Here is a 19,367-nt window from a genome sequence, read left to right on the forward strand (position 1 = left end):
CTGAGCCTGAAGGGTGAAAGCCCTTAGGAGGCTAGGAAGGCGCTGCGCTGGCATTCGGGAGCCCCCGCCGGCATCTGAGCCACTTACACCAGCGTTAGTGGCCCAAATGCCGGTGGGAAAGCCCGGATGCTGGTTGCCGGGCGCTGCCATGGCAGCGCCACCCTGGGATGCCAAGAGGGCCTTCCACCGGCGTCCCACCAGCGTCAAAGCCAGTGCCGGCTTCCCAGGAGGCGTTCCCGGGCCTTCAACGCCGAGCTGGGGGAGGAGCCGCCTTTAGACGGCCTCCAAAGCCCTTTTGGGCCCAGAACGCCCCTTTTTATTTTTGAGAGATACACCAACCTTTTAGGTGACGTATCTCCTGTGCAACCCTATGAAGGGTTGAACAGATTTTTTACACAATTCCAAAGTGGCCGTTTTCTCCCGGGGAACTGATCTCTGTCGCCTGGAGATCAGTTGTAATACCGGGAGATCTCCAGCTACTACCTGTAGGCTGGCAACCCTATATGCACCACACAGACCAGGGTAGGTAAATAGGGATGGGTAGCTCTCTCCCAACATTTTCACTAACTCTTATCAGCCCTTCCCACCCCTGTTTTTGTGTTTATATGTGTTTATGTGTTTTGTAGAATACATAGTATAATAGTATAAGTTGGCCTGATATTGGCCCTGGCATCTGGAGACCATGGTGTCCCAAGTATTCACCTGGCCAGTGAGAAAGGCTCTCTGTCTTGTAGAAACCATGCAATTTGTCATTCATCTGAAAATCAGAGCAAGAGCTTTTTAAAAAGCTTTTTAAAAAAGGAGAAACAAATTATGCCATAAGAATTGAAATAGGATAAAACTGGCAATTTTGAAATGTGTCTTGTTAAAACAATAGGAGGTAATGAGTGGGATAAAACCTTTTGAATTGTTCAGTAACAGATAAAGAATGACAAATGAAATGTGCTTTTTTTTGGTAGTATTAAATTCCCCACATTATCCCACTCCTTGAGCCTCCATTAACTGGTGTTGAAATGTGTGTGTGTGTGTGTGTGTGTAAAGTGCCTTCAAGTCACAGCCGACTTACGGCGACCCCTTTTGGGGTTTTCATGGCAAGAGACTAACAGAGGTGGTTTGCCAGTGCCTTCCTTTGCACAGCAACCCTGGACTTCCTTGGTGGTCTCCCATCCAAATACTAACCACGGCTGACCCTGTTTAGCTTCTGAGATCTGACGAGATCAGGCTAGCCTGGGCCATCCAGGTCAGGGCAGTGTTGAAATAGGAAACTTAATAGTGCCATCCTAACAACACTGTCTTGGGAGTAAGCTCTACTGAGCAGGTTTCAGTAGGATTTTGCGTAGGACTACTCTGTTACAATGAAATCCTGAGCAGAGTTAATCCCATCCAAGCCCATGGTTTCAGCGTGTTTAGACTGAGGGTTGCCAAGTTTGGCTTGGGGAATTCCAGGAGGTTTATGGGCAGTGCCCCGGTGGGGGGGAGTGGAATTTGGGAAAGGAAGGGAGCTCGGTGGAATTTGGCATCTGAAGCTGCCATTTCCTCAGGGGAACTGATCTCTGTAGTTTGGAGATTAGTTGTAATTCCAGGAGAACTCCAGACCCAACTTTGAAGGTGGTATAGGGTTGCCAACCTCTAGGTACTAGCTGGAGATCTCCTGCTATTCCAACTGATCTCCAGCCAATAGAGATCAGTTCCCCTGGAGAAAATGGCCGCTTTGGCAATTGGACTCTATGGCATTGAAGTCCCTCTCTTCCCCAAACACCGTCCTCCTCAGGCTCTGCCCCAAAAACCTCCCGCCGGTGGTGAAGAGAGACCTGGCAACCCTAAGGTGGCAACTTGCTTAGCCTGAAGCAGCTCTGCATAGGATTGTAGTGCAGCAATATTCCAGTGACTGGCAGACGTTAATGTAATGAGTCTTGCAGAGAGAGAGAGAGAGAGTGGTTAAGCAATTCGAATTTGTTTTTGTATCAGGACTGGCCTGTATGCTTGTAACATTCCTTTTTGTAGAAAGTTATAATGATTTTTTTTAAATCCTCCTACGTTTTAACAAAATATGCTTCATATTAAATGGCTATGGGTGCTTATGGGCAAAGCTTTCTACAAAGTAACAGCTTAGCTCTGAACTAACTTGATTGGTGTTTATATAAAGTAGGCATTCCCTGCCATTGTAGTCTGTGTTTATAGTTCTATGTGAAATCATTGCATTCCATTATTGTTTTCTCTCGCCACCCCCATCCACAATTGCGTGTATACCTATGTTCAAGAACTTCTCCTTGGCCTGGCTGCACAATGTTCCATGTGAAAATAAAACCCCATTGAAAGTAGCCAACTTTTTTTGTTTGCAAAAAATATATATATTTTAAAAAACCCACAAAATTATAGTTGTGGCCCAGTGCTGTAAGTTCAGTTTTCTAGCTGCCATTGGGGAACACCCTGAAATAGTTTGAACCTCCCTGAAGAAATAAAAAAATGTCTGTGCTAATTGTAATGTAAACTATAGGTGTTATAAATCTTGCGAGATCAGACAGCGAGAGAAGGTTACTGGTGGTGGAATTAATTTAGCCAAAATGAAAATGGGGGGGGGGGTTGTGTGCTTTCTAGAGATGTGCTAGCGATTTCATTTTCAGGAAAGGAACATCTTTCTCTGACAAAGAATGCCAGCTTTTTGCAAAGCTGCCATACATCCCAGGAACAGCCTTGCAACCTCCTGCTTCTTTCTACAGTAAAAATGTATACTAATTGCCAAAGGACAGCAATAGCTCTCACTCTTCAGTACTTCAGAAGTTCACTCTTCAGAACATGTTGCTACATGTACTGTAACTTGGGGTTGTCTTCCCCCCCCTCTCACCTTGGTATCTGGGGGCAAAAAAATAGCAGGGCAGGTGGTCTGGAAACCCTGTCAAGAGAGCGAAGTGTGCCATTAATTGTGCCATTGTATGCAGAGTCACGCCAGTCTAAGTTAGGGTTGCCAGGTCCCTCTTCACTGCCAGTGGGAGGTTTTAGGGGTCGAGCCTGAGGAGGGCGGGGTTTGGGGAGGGGAGGGACTTTAATGCCATAGAATCCAATTGCCAAAGCAGCCATTTTCTCCAGATGCTGATCTCTATCGGCTGGAGAGCAGCTGTAATAGCAGGAGATCTCCAGCTAATACCTCGAGGTTGGCAACCCTAGTCTAAGTCCATTGATTTCATTAGGATTAGACTTGAGTGACTCTGCATAGGATTGCCTTGTAAAATACTAAACAAAAGTAAATCGGAGTGTATGATCAAAGACAAGCACTGAAGCCTCTTGTGGTAGCTTGAGTCAACAGCTAATAGCGATATTTTGGAACAGGCAGAAAACCCAAGAGTGTGCATGTAAAACTGCTGTGTTTATCCTATCAGCTCAACGCTTCAATGCATTGTCAACATTGTATTCCAGATCTAATTACTGTGGTAAAACGTATCGTGCTCTGAGAAAAGGATCTCTGGTTATTGCTGGGCTTATTTCAGTTTTGGAAAATGCTGATTATCAGGGTTTCCATTCTTTGGATGTGTGTTTGGGTAGTAAGGGCACTGTATAAAGGAATTTGTGTGAAGCAAACATTTAGTAGCACCCAAAGTAAAACTGATCAGGACTAAATTAAACTAGAAGGGAACACACAAAATTCAAAAACGGTGAAGTAGTAGTTTAGTACTAGTGTTGTTTGGGCTTACTTAATATAGAAAAGGGGTATAATAGAGGAGAATTATCAGAAAGAGCTAACATAGATAGTAAATGTTGCATGACCCATTTCATTTAATGGATTTTGGGGCCATGGGTCACCCAGTTTTTGAAACCGTGTGATCCTTCTTAGTTGATAGGTGCTGGGTGCAAAATCCTAATTTCTGTTTTAATTAGCCATCTGAGGATGGTTTTGTTGGCTATAGCTCATGTTACTATAGATAGGGCAACAGTAACCCCATATATGTAAAAAATGATTAGTGAGCCATTATGTACAGTACAGTTTGAGGAAAAATTACGAGATGCTTTGGTCCAAGTGACTGAGGATGGAAACAGATGTCTTCATACTTCTCATCATATACACACCATCATATACATATACTTTGTGCTTCTTGAAAATAAATTTTGCTTTAGGTTCCATGTGAACCATGGGTTGGATCTAGCCAGCTTTTTTTACTTAATCTTCACCTAATTTCCCCATCTTTTGTCCATGCTGGTCCCATGACCCCCAGCGTAGCTTTCTAGATGGCCAGTGGGGACCCCATCCCCCCTTTTTCACCAGTGGGAAAGCTGGTTAGATCCAGTCTCAAGTCCTCAGCATTAGCTATTCAAGTTGTGCACTGTTATGACCAAGTACTTACTCATACAATACTGAGTTGGCATTGGAAGGTTGCCTGCCAGGTAAATCAAAGTTATCTGATGGAGCTGTGGTAATGGTCACATTCTACAACTGCAGAATATCTCTTCTTAATCACTTAGCTTTAAAATAAACAAACTACAACTTTTTCATATCCTTGAAAAGATAACAGACAGACTAGCTTAGTACCACCTGTGGGTTATTTTCGTGAGCAGTTGCGAGGGACAGTTTTATCACTATGGGATTCAATCAGGCAATGTTTATGCTTAAATGTGTATCTCTTGTTTTCTTAGCCTGACACACGTTTAATTCAATATATTCATCATTAGGACTTTGGCCTTGGGAAAGAAATTTCCCTTCTACTACTAAACACACATTATGATAAGTAACATCACCAACTCACACTTCATCACTGTTGGTTTTTTTTTTTTTATTCTACACTAGCTGCAGTGTTTGTAGTTCTTCTCATTGTTACTGTGTATTGTTTCTAATACTTTAAAAACTCTTTTGCTATCAAATACAATTCTTGTATTTGTGTTAACATCTTGGTATCATCCTTGGCCTTGCATCTTTACATGATTTTTGCAGGTGTTTGGGGGGCAACTGTGTTTGCTTTTAGTTTCTTCCCATATGTTTCTCACAAATGTAACCATGAGAGGGAAACAACGAGATGTGTACACTTGGTCTATGCTGTCTGATGTTATTGCTTAACATTTGACAGTGCTGTGCTCTTCAGTGTTACCACTGTCGCAGATCATCTCTGTCAATAGGTTTAGATCGCAAGAGCTCTGTGTAGGATTGTAGTCTAATATTGCAATTGTAAACAGAATTAAAATCTTTTAAATTTATTTATGTCAGTTGGCTTAGAAGGACATAACTCTGCCTAGGCTTGCACCCGACTCCTGTACAAATGTGCAAGACATTGTAAAATGCTTGTCACACTGTGATATTTATGGGGTAGTAGAAAAGAGCTAGAGTCCAGTAGCACTTTAAAAACTAACAAAAGTTTCTGGCGTTCATGAGTAACAGCTCACTTCTTCAGATACAGCTAAAATGTAAGTCCATCTGTCCTTAAGTAGAGGAGAGTGAATTCAGACACCCAATGGCAATAGCAGGTAAATGACAATAGCAGGCGAGATGGATTAGGTGTGATATGCAGAGGGGTAGTAGGCTTAGAGAAATCAGCATTGGTAATGAGACAGGAATCTTAGGTCTCTATTCAGTCCAGGAGAATGCATTGTTTTGAGCTTAATTATTAGTTGAAATTCAGCAGTCTCTCTAATCTCCCTTTGCAATCCCTTTGTAAGAGAACTGCTACTCTTCATTTGGCAACTGAAGGTCCTGGGTGTCTGAATTCACTCTTCTCTACTCAAGGACAGATGGACTCGTGTTCTAGCTCTCTCTGAAGAAGTGAACTGTGACTCACGAAAGCTCCTACCCTGCCAGAAATTGTGGTAGCCTTTAAGGCGCTACCGGACTCTTGCTGTTTTCTACTGCTACAGACAGACTAACATGATCTATTTATGGGGTGTTAACTGCCAAACCTAGGTGTGGGACCCATATTTCTTTGTTTACTCATTTATTTAGAAAATCAGTATGCTGCCTTGAGGCAGCTCACAACTAAATAGAAACAGTAGAACAATGCTTAGAATGTTAGCTTTTCCTCTAGAAAGGAATCTTTCCTTCTGAAGTTTCTGTCGGATGTATTCTTTACTGAGCGATGCTCGTTTTTCAGAACTGCCCGTTTGCCATGCTGCCTACATCAGTGAGCCGATTGCTGCAGCTTTCCTTTGCTCTTATTGCACAGCTCGCTCGGTGCTTCTCAAGCTGCCTTTGCGTCTGCTACTTGCAAACAAGAAAATCAAACTTTACACTAAAATGGAGAATGGTTTTTTAAAAAAATACACCTCTAAAGGGAGTATTCGTATTTCACAGAAAATAAAATATGATTGCTCGGTAACACTGTGTGTAATAGCATATATTACCATTTCGTGGAAAATAGGCTGGCTTCATGCTGTGCGGTCCTGTGGCCATGTTTTACTCTCTGCAGATGTGACAATACAGGGTGTTTCCAACAAAAGGCAGCCCTGTATGGGCAGTTAGGGCTGCAATTCTAATTTTAACACCCCCCAAGGTATACCAAATGAGAAAGGTCACATTAGTGATTCTGTTCTACGGCAGATTCACCTTTAAAATCTGTGAGGCGATGAGGTCCATGTTGTTGAGAGGACTGTAGCCAGCGGAGGGCAGTGCTGAGCATTTCTCTAGGCCTTTGGTTACAAAGTTTTTTCTGAGAAGGCCCAGATAGGGGGTTGTCAAGTGATGGAGACCCAAGCTGTTTATACGTGAGCCCATTTATGTCATCGTGAGGAAAGTGCCAGAGTGACCAGTTAGACCTTGTGACTGACATATCGCAATCAAAGAATATGGACCGTTTCTGCCACTGAAGCGAAGTGGGCCCGGCCTGGATAGGAGACAGTCTAGGAGCCATATGTAAGCTGCTCTGAGTTCCTTAGGAACAAAGTGGCTGCATGTGTAAAATAAATGTGTAATCAAAACATCTGTGTCTGTACTTGTATTTCTGGTGGCCGTTCTTTTCCCCTTTTGGGTCTTTCAAAGGACCTTCTTCCTGCACTAGAACCGCAGGTAGTAAATCAAGTGTAGACGGTCAATATTCTGCAACAGCAGTGTTATTTGATTAGGGAGGGCTATTTTTTTTAATCTGGAAAGGGTGACTAAATGTGTAGAGGCTTAGGGGATCCGGGGGCCTGAGTTGGGAGATATTGTGAATCGAACCGAGAGGGAAAGAAGAAGAGTTTTTTTTTTTAATATGCCAATTTTATCTACCTTTTTAGGAGAATCAAACCAGTTTACAATCTCCTTCCCCTCCCCTCCCCACAACAGACACCTTGTGAGGTAGGTGAGGCTGAGAGAGCTCTTAGAGAGCTGTGACTTGCCCAAGGTCACCCAGCTGGCTTCATGTGTCGGAGTGGGGAAACCAATCCGGTTCACCAGATTAGAGTCTGCCGCTTATGTGGAGGAGTGGGGAATCAAACCTGGTTCTCCAGATTAGAGTCCACTGCTCGTAACCACTACACTATCTTGAGGGTTGAGTCTACTGGAGATAATAGTTTATTTAAGGAGGCCAAAAACAGCAAGCTACAATGGTTAACTGGCAGCTATAAGGAGAATTTGTGATGGTTTTTTCAGTTGCACCCCTTTTTCTGTGTTTCATACAAGTGAGAGTATTTGTGTGGAATGAAATAGGTTATGATCTGGAAAACCTAGGACATTGGAGAGAGCATTGTTCTTTCACCTCAGACCATGTTTCTCAACAGTCTGGGACAGGGATGCCAGCCTCCAGGTGGGACCTGGGGACCCCCCCCCCCCCGGAATTACAGCTTATCTCCAGACTACAGTGATCAGTTCCCCTGGAGAAAATGGATGCTTTGGAGGGTGGAGTATTTGGCATTGTACCCCACCTAGGCCCCTAGCCTCCACAGGCTCTACCTGGATCTCGCAACCTTACCCTTCCATCCCCTGCTGGTGGTGAGGGGGGATCTGGCAACCTTAGCAGGGGTTAGGGTTGCCAGCTCCGGGCTGGGAAATACCTGGATATTTTTTTTTTAGGGGGAAGCCTGAGGAGGGTGGGGTTTGGGGAGGGACTTCAGTGCCATAGACTCCAATTGCCAAAGCGGCCATTTTCTCCAGGTGAACTGATCTCTATTGGCTGGAGATCAGTTGTAATAGCAGGAGATCTCCAGCTAGTACCTGGAGGTTGGCAACTCTAGCTGGGATAAGGTGGGGGAAACTCTGTGTACTCTACAGGATTATCTAGTTTAGCATGAAGATGTTGCGGTTCCAGGTAGCTTCCTGTTGTACTATCGTACACTGTGTTGGGCCAGACCTGGTGAGGCCCCCTATTATTACCGCCACCTGTGCTTAGACTATGCTGGAAATTTTCAAGAATTATATAAAAGGGTTTTCTGAGGGAAGACTTGGGAATGCAGGAAGATTATGGCCTATGGAGTCAGGAAGCTGTTTTGGTGGACTGACAGGGCAGAATTTCTGGGGGAAAGAGATGTAACAAGTGACAAAGGTAAAACCATAGGGCAATACCTAGAGTTAATTGACATAACTTCTGGGTTTTCTCTGGAAGTGATGTCACAGCACAGATGACACTGAGGGTTTTTTGTTTTGTTATGTTTTTTTCCTGGCACTGCCATGTGGTAGGGTGGAAGGCAACAATGGATGCCAGTGGGAGACCTTCCATCACAATGCGAGGCTTGGAAGCCTATCTCCTCACCCTGATATATACCTTCTTCCCATGGATATCTTAGTAAGGAGGCATAGAATCATGGAGTTGGAGGGGACCACCAGGGTCATCTAATCCAACCCCCTGCACAATGCAGGAAATTCACAACTACCTTTCCCCCCACCCCCAGTGACCCCTACTCCATGCCCAGAAAATGGCCAATATGACCTCCCTCTCATCATCTGCTTAAGGTCATAGAATCAGCATTGCTGACAGATGGCCATCTAACCTCTTCTTAAAAACCTCCAGGGAAGGAGAGCTTACCACCTCCCAAGGAAGCCTGTTCCACTGAGGAACCGCCTCTAACTGTTAGAACATTCTTCCTAATGTCTAGATGGAAACTGCTTGATTTTTCTTCGGCTCCTTAAGGCTCTTCTCTGTAGAATGCAAAGAACTGGAGCTAGTTTTGTGTGACTATAACATTCTGTTTTGGCCCAGTTCTGTAACAGTTGTCCCCTTCCTCCTCCACTTGTGTCATTTCCTAAGGTTTGTACAGATAATGACCTTAATTTAAAATACCAACAGCAGAATAATCCATTTATAATTGTTAAGGGAAAGATTGACAGAGCTGGCTGTGTTATTGCAAAAAAGGAAAGTGCAGGGTAGCTCTAGTTGTGGTACCGCCTCCAGCATGCTAGTGTCATTAATCAGGATCCATTTAGTCTTGTCTGATTGACACACCAATTGTTATAAAAAATGTTAAACAGTTTTGCTGGTAGGAATAAATTTAGCCCTGGCTTAAGTTCCTCTATGGATCCTCTACAAAAAAAGGGCAATATTCTGTTTTGTACAGAAAAGTGATGTTCTTAAATTATCTCTTGAAAAGCTGAGAAGCCTGGCAAGTGCTATCTCAAACATTAATTTGCTTTTTCCTTTGCAGAGACTTAGACAGAAACAACATTACAAGGATTACAAAGGTGGATTTTGCTGGGCTTAAGAATCTTCGTGTTTTGTGAGTATAATTTGCCCTGTACCATTATTCCTGTTCTGTTGGTTTCCAATAACTGCCATTAGCAAAGCATTTTACTGTGTCCCGTATGCTTCCAGCAGATGTCAAGCTATGTGGCATGTATACCTATTGTATCTTTACTTGAAAGGTATATTTTTCAAATTGGCGTGATACTATTTGATCATATCTTCTAGAATCTGTCTCCCCAAACAACTGTACGATGCCCCCTGCCACTTCCTTCAAGTCCTTCCTCAATACTCAGCTTTTCTGTGAAGGTGTTTGTACAGTCCCTTAGGCCAAATACAATGTACCACTAACATGCTTTTCAGCCCTTCTCCTGCAGTTGGTTGGTAGGTATGAACACAAGAAGCTGCCTTATACTGAATCTGAGCATTGCTGCACATATATTATACCAATTGTCTTTTTCATAGGCATTTGGAAGAAAATCAAGTTAGCGTGATAGAACGTGGAGCATTTCAAGATCTAAAGCAACTTGAACGGCTGTAAGTATTCTCTTGGGATAAACCAGTTTCCCTAGTTTTTTGTTTTTTTTTTAATGAAGCTATCTCGAAGTGATTGTGAGGAGGGGGTATGGTGAAATGGCAGGATGGCAGTTATATTTGGCAGCTGGCTGTGTCTTGGGAAAGCTTTTGAAAAGTGGGCTTCAGCTGGAGGTCATGTGAATTCAAGTACTGACCCAGCACAGTTTTGTGATTTCTGTTTTATGTTAAAAAAAAGCCTCTTGGATCCATAACTTATTCCCAAGCTATGATTTCTTTTTATTTATGGTTTTGAAACCTCCTCAGAAGCAGGGAGGCTCAGATCTCTTTGGGAACTTTGGAGAGCCCTCATGTTACAAGAACTAGCACATGGTAAACAAAGATGTACCGGTACTTTGGTTTTCCTGTCTGACCCCAGCAACTTTTTCACCATGAAGTGTGAGAAAGTTTTTATTAGTTATTAATTTCTCCCTAGCTTCTTAACTGTGTCATGAAAACAGGATGCAAGGCCCCTTTGCAGAATAAAGATCAGCAGAAGGTCTAGATGATGAAACCAAGGAATCGGGCAAGGTAGATGACTACAGGTTGCAAACTGAAAGATTAATTGTGGCTGGAAGCCTTCATATATGAGAAGCAATTGCTGTTCAAGCTCTTCAGCCATGATCATTGCCTTGCCTTCTAGGTATCTTACCTTCCAGATATATTTTTCTGCTTTATTCCTATATCCTCTAGCTAGTTACTAATGGTGCATTCCTAAGGAGAGTTACTCCAGTCTAAGCCCATTCATTTCAGTGGGCTTAGACTGGAGTAACTCTCCTTAGGAATGCACTGTAACTATCATTGCTTCCTCCCCACCTCCATCCCACTGGGATTTGTCCTTATTCTATTTGAGCTCTATCTAATGTTCTGTCAACCTGTATTTTCTTGCAAGGGCAGATTTTTGTTTGTTCGTTTTAACTTGTGGCTTAGAATGCAGCCATCGTTAAGGTGTTATCCCTCTAACTTCTTTCTTTCCTTTCTATATTGTTTTGCCACAGTGATTTGCTTCGGACCAACACCCTGCGTTTTATTTGTCATAAATCTCAAGTCATGGCTCCTGAGTTAGAATAATAAAACAGGAGCCGTATGTCACGTTAAAGGCTAACAAAATGTATTCCATTATAAGATTTCATGAAGCATCATGTTGTGTTATCAAATACATTGAAGTGTACATCTATCAGGTTCATACTTTTCTATTCACAACTGAAGGGCAGCCGGGGGAAGGGAGTTACGCTGTAAAGGAAGACTGGTTAAAACCAGATCCAATAAAAAAGAGTAACTAATTCACTCAGAGCGGTTGAATTTGACTGCCAACTGTTGCAAAGGAAGAATCCAACATGAAATCAATGAATAGGTACTTTGCATATTTCACCCATTACAATTTTCAGTTAGTTCATCCATATCTCTGTATCTTCCTGTTTTTATCAGCTTATTTTGCATTAAATTTTATGTTAACCATACTTTTTCTGACTGTCAACAGATGGTAAAGGCCCTCACCGACGCTGAGGGAACTGAACGGTCTTTTATTGGATCTTGTTTTAAACTAGCATCTCTTTGTAGCATGTCCCCCATCTGCCTTACCTTTCTGGTTGTGAACGGAAAGACATCGATGCAAATACACTGGAATGCATCTGATGACCAGAAACCTTGTGCTGTGTAACGAATGACCAATGATATTGTTCCTCGCATCTGTCTTTAATACCAGGAAAATAGCTATGTAAACCGGGCTCTGATTATGTTTTTAATCAGATTAGTTGTGCATTATGTTTTGCATCTTGATATGGTGACAAGGAAGGCTTTCCTGGGTCAACTTATTTACCTGCCTTTTTAAGTCTCTTGACAAAGCCTCCCCCCCTTGTGCTGTGCTAATCTGCTGGTTCTCACATAGATCTTCTTCTTCCTTAGCACTTCATTCAAACAGCAATTAGCATCTTTGGCAGCTGTGAAGTTCAGTCACCAAATGTCCTACCATGGCTCATGGAAAAGGGAGCCAGTCACTTGTATGCTGCCCTGTTAATTGGACTAGCTTTTGATGATCGCTAGTAACCATTGAACAAGTTTCAGAGGTGATGAGTGATGAAAAAGGAATCAGGATTCAGTGTAGCATCTGGCTGATAGTACTAGTTGGCCTGCAAGGGGCTTGCTTGGCTTGCTGACCACAAACCACAGTTGCCCAAGGCTGGACAACTAGGAAAGAGGCTGTGGCTCAGTGGTAGAGCCTCTGCTTGGCATGCAGAAGGTCCCGGGTTCAACCCCCGGCATCTCCAGTTAAAGGGACTAGGCAAGTAGGTGATGCGAAAGACCTCTGCCCAAGATCCTGGAGAGACTCTGCCGGTCTGAGTAGACAGCACTGACTTTGATGGACCGAGGGTCTGATCCAGTATAAGGCGGCTTCATGTGGACTGGTTGTATGTGCAGGAGCTCGAAGCAAAAATTCTCCATCACTTCAAGTATTTCCAAGTTGTGGAAAGTGTGACATAATCTGTCCTAGGTTGAATTGCAATTCGTTTGACTAATACATGCTGCAATGAATTGAATTCTAAACACTAGGCCAAATTTTAAAAACTGGATTTTATTCATACAATTTCCTTTTTACTCTTGTTGAAAATGTTTAATTACGCTTGGATTTTGATCTCTTATATTAGCAGAAAAAATATTATTAGCCTGTGCTAATAAAGCAGCTGTTATGACAGCTAGATTTTCTCTGGCCAAATAGTCATTAATAATGCAATAAAATACCATTGGAAATAATACTTGCTTCATTTGTGGTTATTCCAAAGGCATAAAGCCTTAATGCCAAATGAATGTTGTTTAAATGGTATTTCACTTGCCAGGACATCAAAGTAGAGCTAAAACTACAGACTAAAAATATGGACATTTTCCTTTGAAATTTATTGCATGCTATGATTCTTGCGTGTAAATTCTTAACATATGAAAAGGTCTATAGATTGTGTTCAGGCCAAAAACACACTTGTTGACAGCTTTCAAGTGACTTTGCTTTGAAGATTTACACTTCCTAAAAAACTGTAACTTAGATTGAGCGTTTGGATGCACATACGTTCCTCAACCATAATGTATTGATTTGGTTTAACAGACAGCAAGGTACTTGGGTAGTTGAATTACTAAGTGCAAATAAAATGTGGCCTTGGAAAGGGTTCCACCACAGGAGACTTGCTGTTCAGCCTGTGGTGGTATTGGCCGCTCTAAAATGAGTTGACATATTTAGTTGAAACAAAGATGACCCCCTAAAAAGAGAGAGAGAGAGAGAGAGAAGGCTATGCATAAAACCAGATGACTTTGAATTTAACATGACACCCCCCTCAAAAAGAGGCAAGCCAGCCGACCAGAGGTGTCTTCTTCTGGCCAACCTCTATCTTCCTGACCAACCTCTATCTGCAAGCTTTGGAGGGCTTTGTTGTCACGGCAACCGTAGCCTCTGTGATTGTCTCTTTGCCTCTCTACCAGCCCGGTCGATCCAGATCCAGAAAATATAAAGAAAGAGAGACAACTCAGTTGCATAGGCGGTTTCCAGACCCTTCCATAGCTGATGGAGAGGCTGGCCTTTCTTCCCCTCCACACTTTCTGGCCAAGCATACAGACAGCTCAGTTGCATAGGCTGTTTCCAGACCCTTCCATAGCTGATGGAAAGGCTGGCCTTTCTTCCCCTCCACACTTTCTGGCCAAGCAAAAGTGTGCCCCATAACTCACAGCGCTTTCACACATACCAAATAATGCACTTTCAATCCACTTTCAGTGTACTTTCACAATTGTTTACAAGTGGATTTTGCTCTTTCACACAGTAAAATCCAGATCCAAAGTGCGTTGAAAGTGGATTGAAAGTGCATTATTTGGCATGTGTGAAAGCATCCTCAGTCACATGGGTGGCTTCCAGGCTTCTCTCCAGCTGATGGTGAGCCTAGCCTTTCCTCTCCTCCACTTCTTCTGGCAGAGCAAAAGTTCCAACATGTACAATTCTCCAGTGTATTATTTAATTTATTTATGTCCAGCTTTTGTCCCCCATGGGGACCCAAAGCAGCTTACAGTGTTGTTCTCCATTTTCCTGAGAACAACCTTGTGAGGTTGGTCAGGCAGGGAGAGTGTGTGTGGGGATCATCCAGCAAGTTTCCATGGCAGAGTGGGGATTCGAATCGGGGTCTCTCAGATCCTAGTCTGGCACTTTAATCATTACACCACACTGGCATAAATTGATCTTATTAGACATCTGATTTACAAGCTTCAGGTCAATGCTGTTGGTTGTCTTGAACAGTTTTTAGCAGTGAGGAAGTACGTACTGCTCGGTATGGGGGGACTCTACTAGAGATGGACAGTGCCTTTATTATGTGTTTCTCTTCTCCTGTAAAAAAGGAGGGAATAGTGAAACAAGGAAGGAGATAGATTTGGTCTACATCAAAGTATATTTTCCTTGTTCAGAAGGAATGTATAAAATTCTTTTCAAATAGTTTCCCATTTAGTCACTAACAAGATTGATGAATTGGAGTAAATAAATGTTAGTTCAGCTGTTTCATGTTAATTTCCATTTAGGTCATGTTGGGTTTCTGCTTGAAAATAACCACCCTTCTAAGGTTTAAGTGTCCTAATGGACAATGTTGACCAAGAGTAACTGCAGTTGGAGGAACTGTAGTATAGTGACCTTAAATTTTTTTGGATCATATTGGATGGACTAAGTACTAATTATTCTATCTCTTCTTCCTCTGTGGGAGTTCTTTTGAAATACCACATAAATTTTCTTTAAATTACATATCTGATGCCAAGTTGGAAGGTATAGTCGTGCACCTCAATTGAACTAGCATGTTTTGCTTTTTAATTTATGTTCTAAACTTGTTTAATGACTTATTTTGTGGTTAACAACATTTGGTTATAAAAAATATAACTTTCTGTTCCCAGGAACATAAATGTTGCCTAAACGACAGAGGAACAAAAGGAGAAACCAAGATGGGGATCCATTGCTTAGCTTTAGAAGATTTGAGGCTGTTACTAATGAGGCTTCCCAGCCAATATCAACAACTGCAGCCTTTAACTTAGATCGGTGGTTTATTAGTATGAAAGTTAGTCTGTATGCATGATAGAGAATCCAAGCTACTCAGCACTATGGAACTTGTAACTCTTTACCATTTTTTGTAACTCTGTGATTTCTGAATTGAAACACACTCTTTGGACAGAACTATTGGTATGCTGATATGATTGACAGAACAGCAATACTAGCTCTATTCATATCATAGCATGTCTGTCCTCAGTAAGCAATAACTAACTGCAAACTACTTTGCAATGTGGAACCTTTTTGATCTTTCTCTTCATTGATGAGAGTGGACTTTGCTGCTTCCTAAACACTTAAAAAGTTGGCGCCTCTTATGCAAAGGAAGCCATTAGTGGCTCTGTCAACAGGTCTTCACAGGAGGAAGCCAAACTCAGGAAAAGGGCAGCTTGGAAGACTACAAAGCTCATATTCTGAGAAATTATTTTGGTCTGCATGGGTGCATCTGAACAGGCCTGAAAAACACAGAAGCTTATTTTAACTAATAGAATAATAAGCCATCCTGATTTCATCAAAAACATTTGCATAGTAGGTCACTGACCCATAAGAACTCCAGGAACAACAAGCAAGGGTCATGTTTAAATAGACCAGAGGGTTTAAAGCTACAATTCCAGAGCTTCTAAAGCAAGGATTAGAACAGTGGATGGAGAAATAGTGCTTTGGAGGAAACACAGAAGTAACTTTGTTGAAACAATACATTTAATATGGTACTGTATATTTAAACTGGTATTAGTTCTGTGACATGGATAATATAAATATTTGTACTCCAGGAGATTTATGCACTGGTGCATACACAATCCAGTTTGTTTGCTGCCACTTCTGGCTTGGGGGTCAGATAACATGGAGGAGGCAGAAGCATGATATACTAGGCAGTCAGTGAACTTATACAAATGAAGTGATGTTCCAGTGGTGCATAATTGGAGTATTCTAATTTCCTGAGGGTTGAGAAGGACATGGTTGAAATGAACGTTATGAGCTTGGCATCTGATCGAGAGGTTTTCCTAAGCTTAATGGGCATGAACATCAAAGAGGTGGTCCTTTACATTAGCATGAAAGAACGGCAGAAACTCATCCGAATGTAATACCAATAATATATTAGCTTTGGGCTACATTATAATTCTGACCCATCCAGTCTTACTTACCAAATGCTTACAGATTTTAAATTTTCTAATTGGCTATTTTATATTGAGAGAAAAAATTAGATCGGTTGGTCTATCTCTCGATTCTCATGCTCTTGGCCACAGATGCATTCCAAATGATAAAACATAGACTTCTGGAGACTGAACACCAAAATCTTAATAGTGCTGCAAATAAAACTTGCTCCCCCACTTAGCCTGGGGATCTCTTTGGAAGGAGGTCAACTAGCCCAATATTTCTTTGCTCTGCAAGCCCTGCAGCAACACACAGAGCCTTTTCCCTCTCGGGAGTCAGTGTCTTGCCATCTGCAATTCTGTATAGGAGAATTCAAAATCTACCTTATTCTGTTTGGACCTGCTGCTGTGGGAGAAGATGTATTGAGACTGTCTCACACATGGTATTTTACTGTCTGTGCTATGCAGAAACTCAATCCAAATTTTTAACTTCCATATTGGCAAACAAGGGAGGACTCTGATTCTGCTATGGTGTCCTTTCTCCTGAATAATAGTTCTTCCAGTATACTGGTGAAAGTGGCCAATTTCTTGCAGAGTGTTATAAAAGTGTGTTTTTGTAAAACTCAGAGATGAGGGCTGTTCTATAACTAGGGTTGCCAGGTCCTTCTTCACCACTGGCGGGAGGTTTTTGGGGCAGAGCCTCAGGAGGGCAGGGTTTGTAGAGGGGAGGGACTTCAATGCCACAGAGTCCAATTGCTAAAGCGGCCATTTTCTCCAGGTTAACTGATCTCTATCGGTTGGAGATCAGTTGTAATAGCAGGAGATCTCCAGCTAATAGCTGGAGGTTGGTAACCCTATCTATAACTAATAGTTTGACTTATGCAATATTTTTATTGCTTCAGCAGCCAGTGATGCAGAATAGGACCTAGAAAGTGTGGATACTATGGCAATGTAAAACTCCATTAGACAGTCTGAATAGATAGCAAGAAGCTGTTCTGTGGTAGCCATTTTTGATAATAGTCATCCATTTACTGCAACATCTAATTTGCCTTTATAGTGGTTATATCATCCAGGATACAAGTTAAAGACCCTCCACTTGGAGACATGCTTACCCACACAACTGAACTGCTTAGCTCACTATCTTAGGCTCTTGAAAATATCAGAAAGCATGTATTTTAAAAAGTTAGTAAGTTGATGCTTACCAATGAGTTTTTTGATATTCTAACTTTTCTCCCACATCATATCATAAAAGTCCCTTAGCTGTAGAAATAGATGGTTTAACTATCTGATAGTGCCAATATATACAAACTGTGGTTATGTGAATTGGCCTGAAGCATCTGTTAAAGAGAGTTTAATATAAATTTCCAGTGCATTATATTCCCCAGGCACATTTCCTGCTCTGTTCGCATGGCAGGGCCACTCCTTCAAGTGGTGATAATAATAATCACCACCTGTCATGGTTGGCTTCCATATTTCATGTTGGAACAGAAACAATACTGGGAGGGGTTCTATACAATACTTCAATTTCTCAAGAAATCTTCACTCAAGAATTGGTTTCCTGATGAGGTAAAGGCTAATGTTGGCTGAACATTTTTCATTTCATTTTATTTTTCCCACTGTGTAGCACACACATGAATAATAAATCAATTGTTTGTCTATAGGTAACAACAGTTTAACCTTGAAATACAATTTTTAAAGATAGTCGCTGCATTTAGACATCAGAGACAATTCCGATTTGTATGTAAAGCAAATGAGTCACTAACCTCTTTGGGTTCATATGCTCAAACTCCCCCCCCCCCACATGCTGCACACAGGGTGGACACTGAAAAGTTGTACAACCCAGTTTGCGGTGATATCCAAACGGTGCAAAATGACAAACTCTGGTTTGCTTCTTGTTTATAAACCAGGTTACTAAACCATTTCAATCTACTGGACATTACAATCAACTGTTGTAATGATGTCTTCTGTCTATGTACTGCACAGAAGGAAAGGAAGAAGAGAGAACATGGAGAGACTGTGAGGATTTTAAGAGCTTGTTCTTATAGGCAAATGAATGTTTGTTTGTGATGTCTCAATTCAATGGCTGGCTTCAGTTTTGTACCTCTGAAGCTGTGTGGAAGAACACCTGGATCCTTAAAGTGTGAATTATTGTTGTGGCTAATCTCTTTCATTGACTCCATCCGTAGTCAACAGCACTGCATTATATATTGGGTACCTAGTTGAGAGAAAATAATAGACCTGACCATTAGAAACTGCACTGAAGCAACTAAAACAACTCAATATTAAGAAGCTGTAGAATGACAGCGCTTATTGCCCCAAGTAGAGGCTTCATTTCTCCCCACTGAGACCATCTCTTGAAATCAGATTTTTGATGACTATAATAAAGGATTGTTCACAGGATGCCATTCACCACCAAAATAAATGTTTTATGTGCCTTATTTTTCTTGCATTTAAGCCATTCCTCAGTCTGGAAGCTAATTTGCATGGACATCATGCTCTGTGCCCCAGATATGAAGGGAGTCCCAGACTTGGAGGTGCCAGCCTGCCAATCAGCTCTTTTCGCCAGTCCTCAGCAATGCTGAACTTCTGAACCTGAAAACCGATGGACAGCTCAGCTCACAAATTCCTGGAGGATGTGGGGGGGGGTGACCCCTTGTGGGCCCATAAAATTGGACCCCCTGTCCCAAAGTTCACCAAACTTTGGTGACCGCCTAAGGAGAGTCCCTTGCAGCCACACTGCAAATTTGGTGACTCTACCTCCACAAATGCCCCCATAGGAACTTTGAAAAAATCCCCATAGACTACAATGGACCTGAATATTTTGGTAAACCCAGAAATAAAGCTGAAATAGCCCTTTACCAGTATGGGTATTTGGCTTATTCCAGGTTTACAAAAAAAAAATTGGCCTCAATAAACCGAAACCTGAAATTTACCAAAAAAGGTAGGGGGAATGGGATGATGAAGAAGAAGAGTTGGTTTTTATATGCTGACTTTCTCTACCACTTAAGGGAGACTCAAACCGGCTTACAATCACCTCCCCTTCTCCCCCCCCCCCACAACAGACACCCTGTGCGGTAGGTGAGACTG

At 42.0% G+C, this 19,367-nt stretch overlaps 1 protein-coding gene across 1 annotated transcript in view; it reads left to right on the plus strand.

The window, feature by feature from the left end:
- Positions 1-19,367, plus strand: part of SLIT3 (slit guidance ligand 3) — a 590,119-nt gene that overhangs the window by 20,760 nt on the left and 549,992 nt on the right. The window contains exons 2-3 of the mRNA XM_056847932.1: positions 9,529-9,600; positions 10,029-10,100. Coding sequence (XP_056703910.1) covers positions 9,529-9,600; positions 10,029-10,100 — 144 coding nt within the window. The remainder of the gene's footprint in view (positions 1-9,528; positions 9,601-10,028; positions 10,101-19,367) is intronic.

Source organism: Euleptes europaea, chromosome 1, assembly GCF_029931775.1.
Source record: "Euleptes europaea isolate rEulEur1 chromosome 1, rEulEur1.hap1, whole genome shotgun sequence".
Lineage (NCBI taxonomy): Eukaryota > Metazoa > Chordata > Lepidosauria > Squamata > Sphaerodactylidae > Euleptes > Euleptes europaea.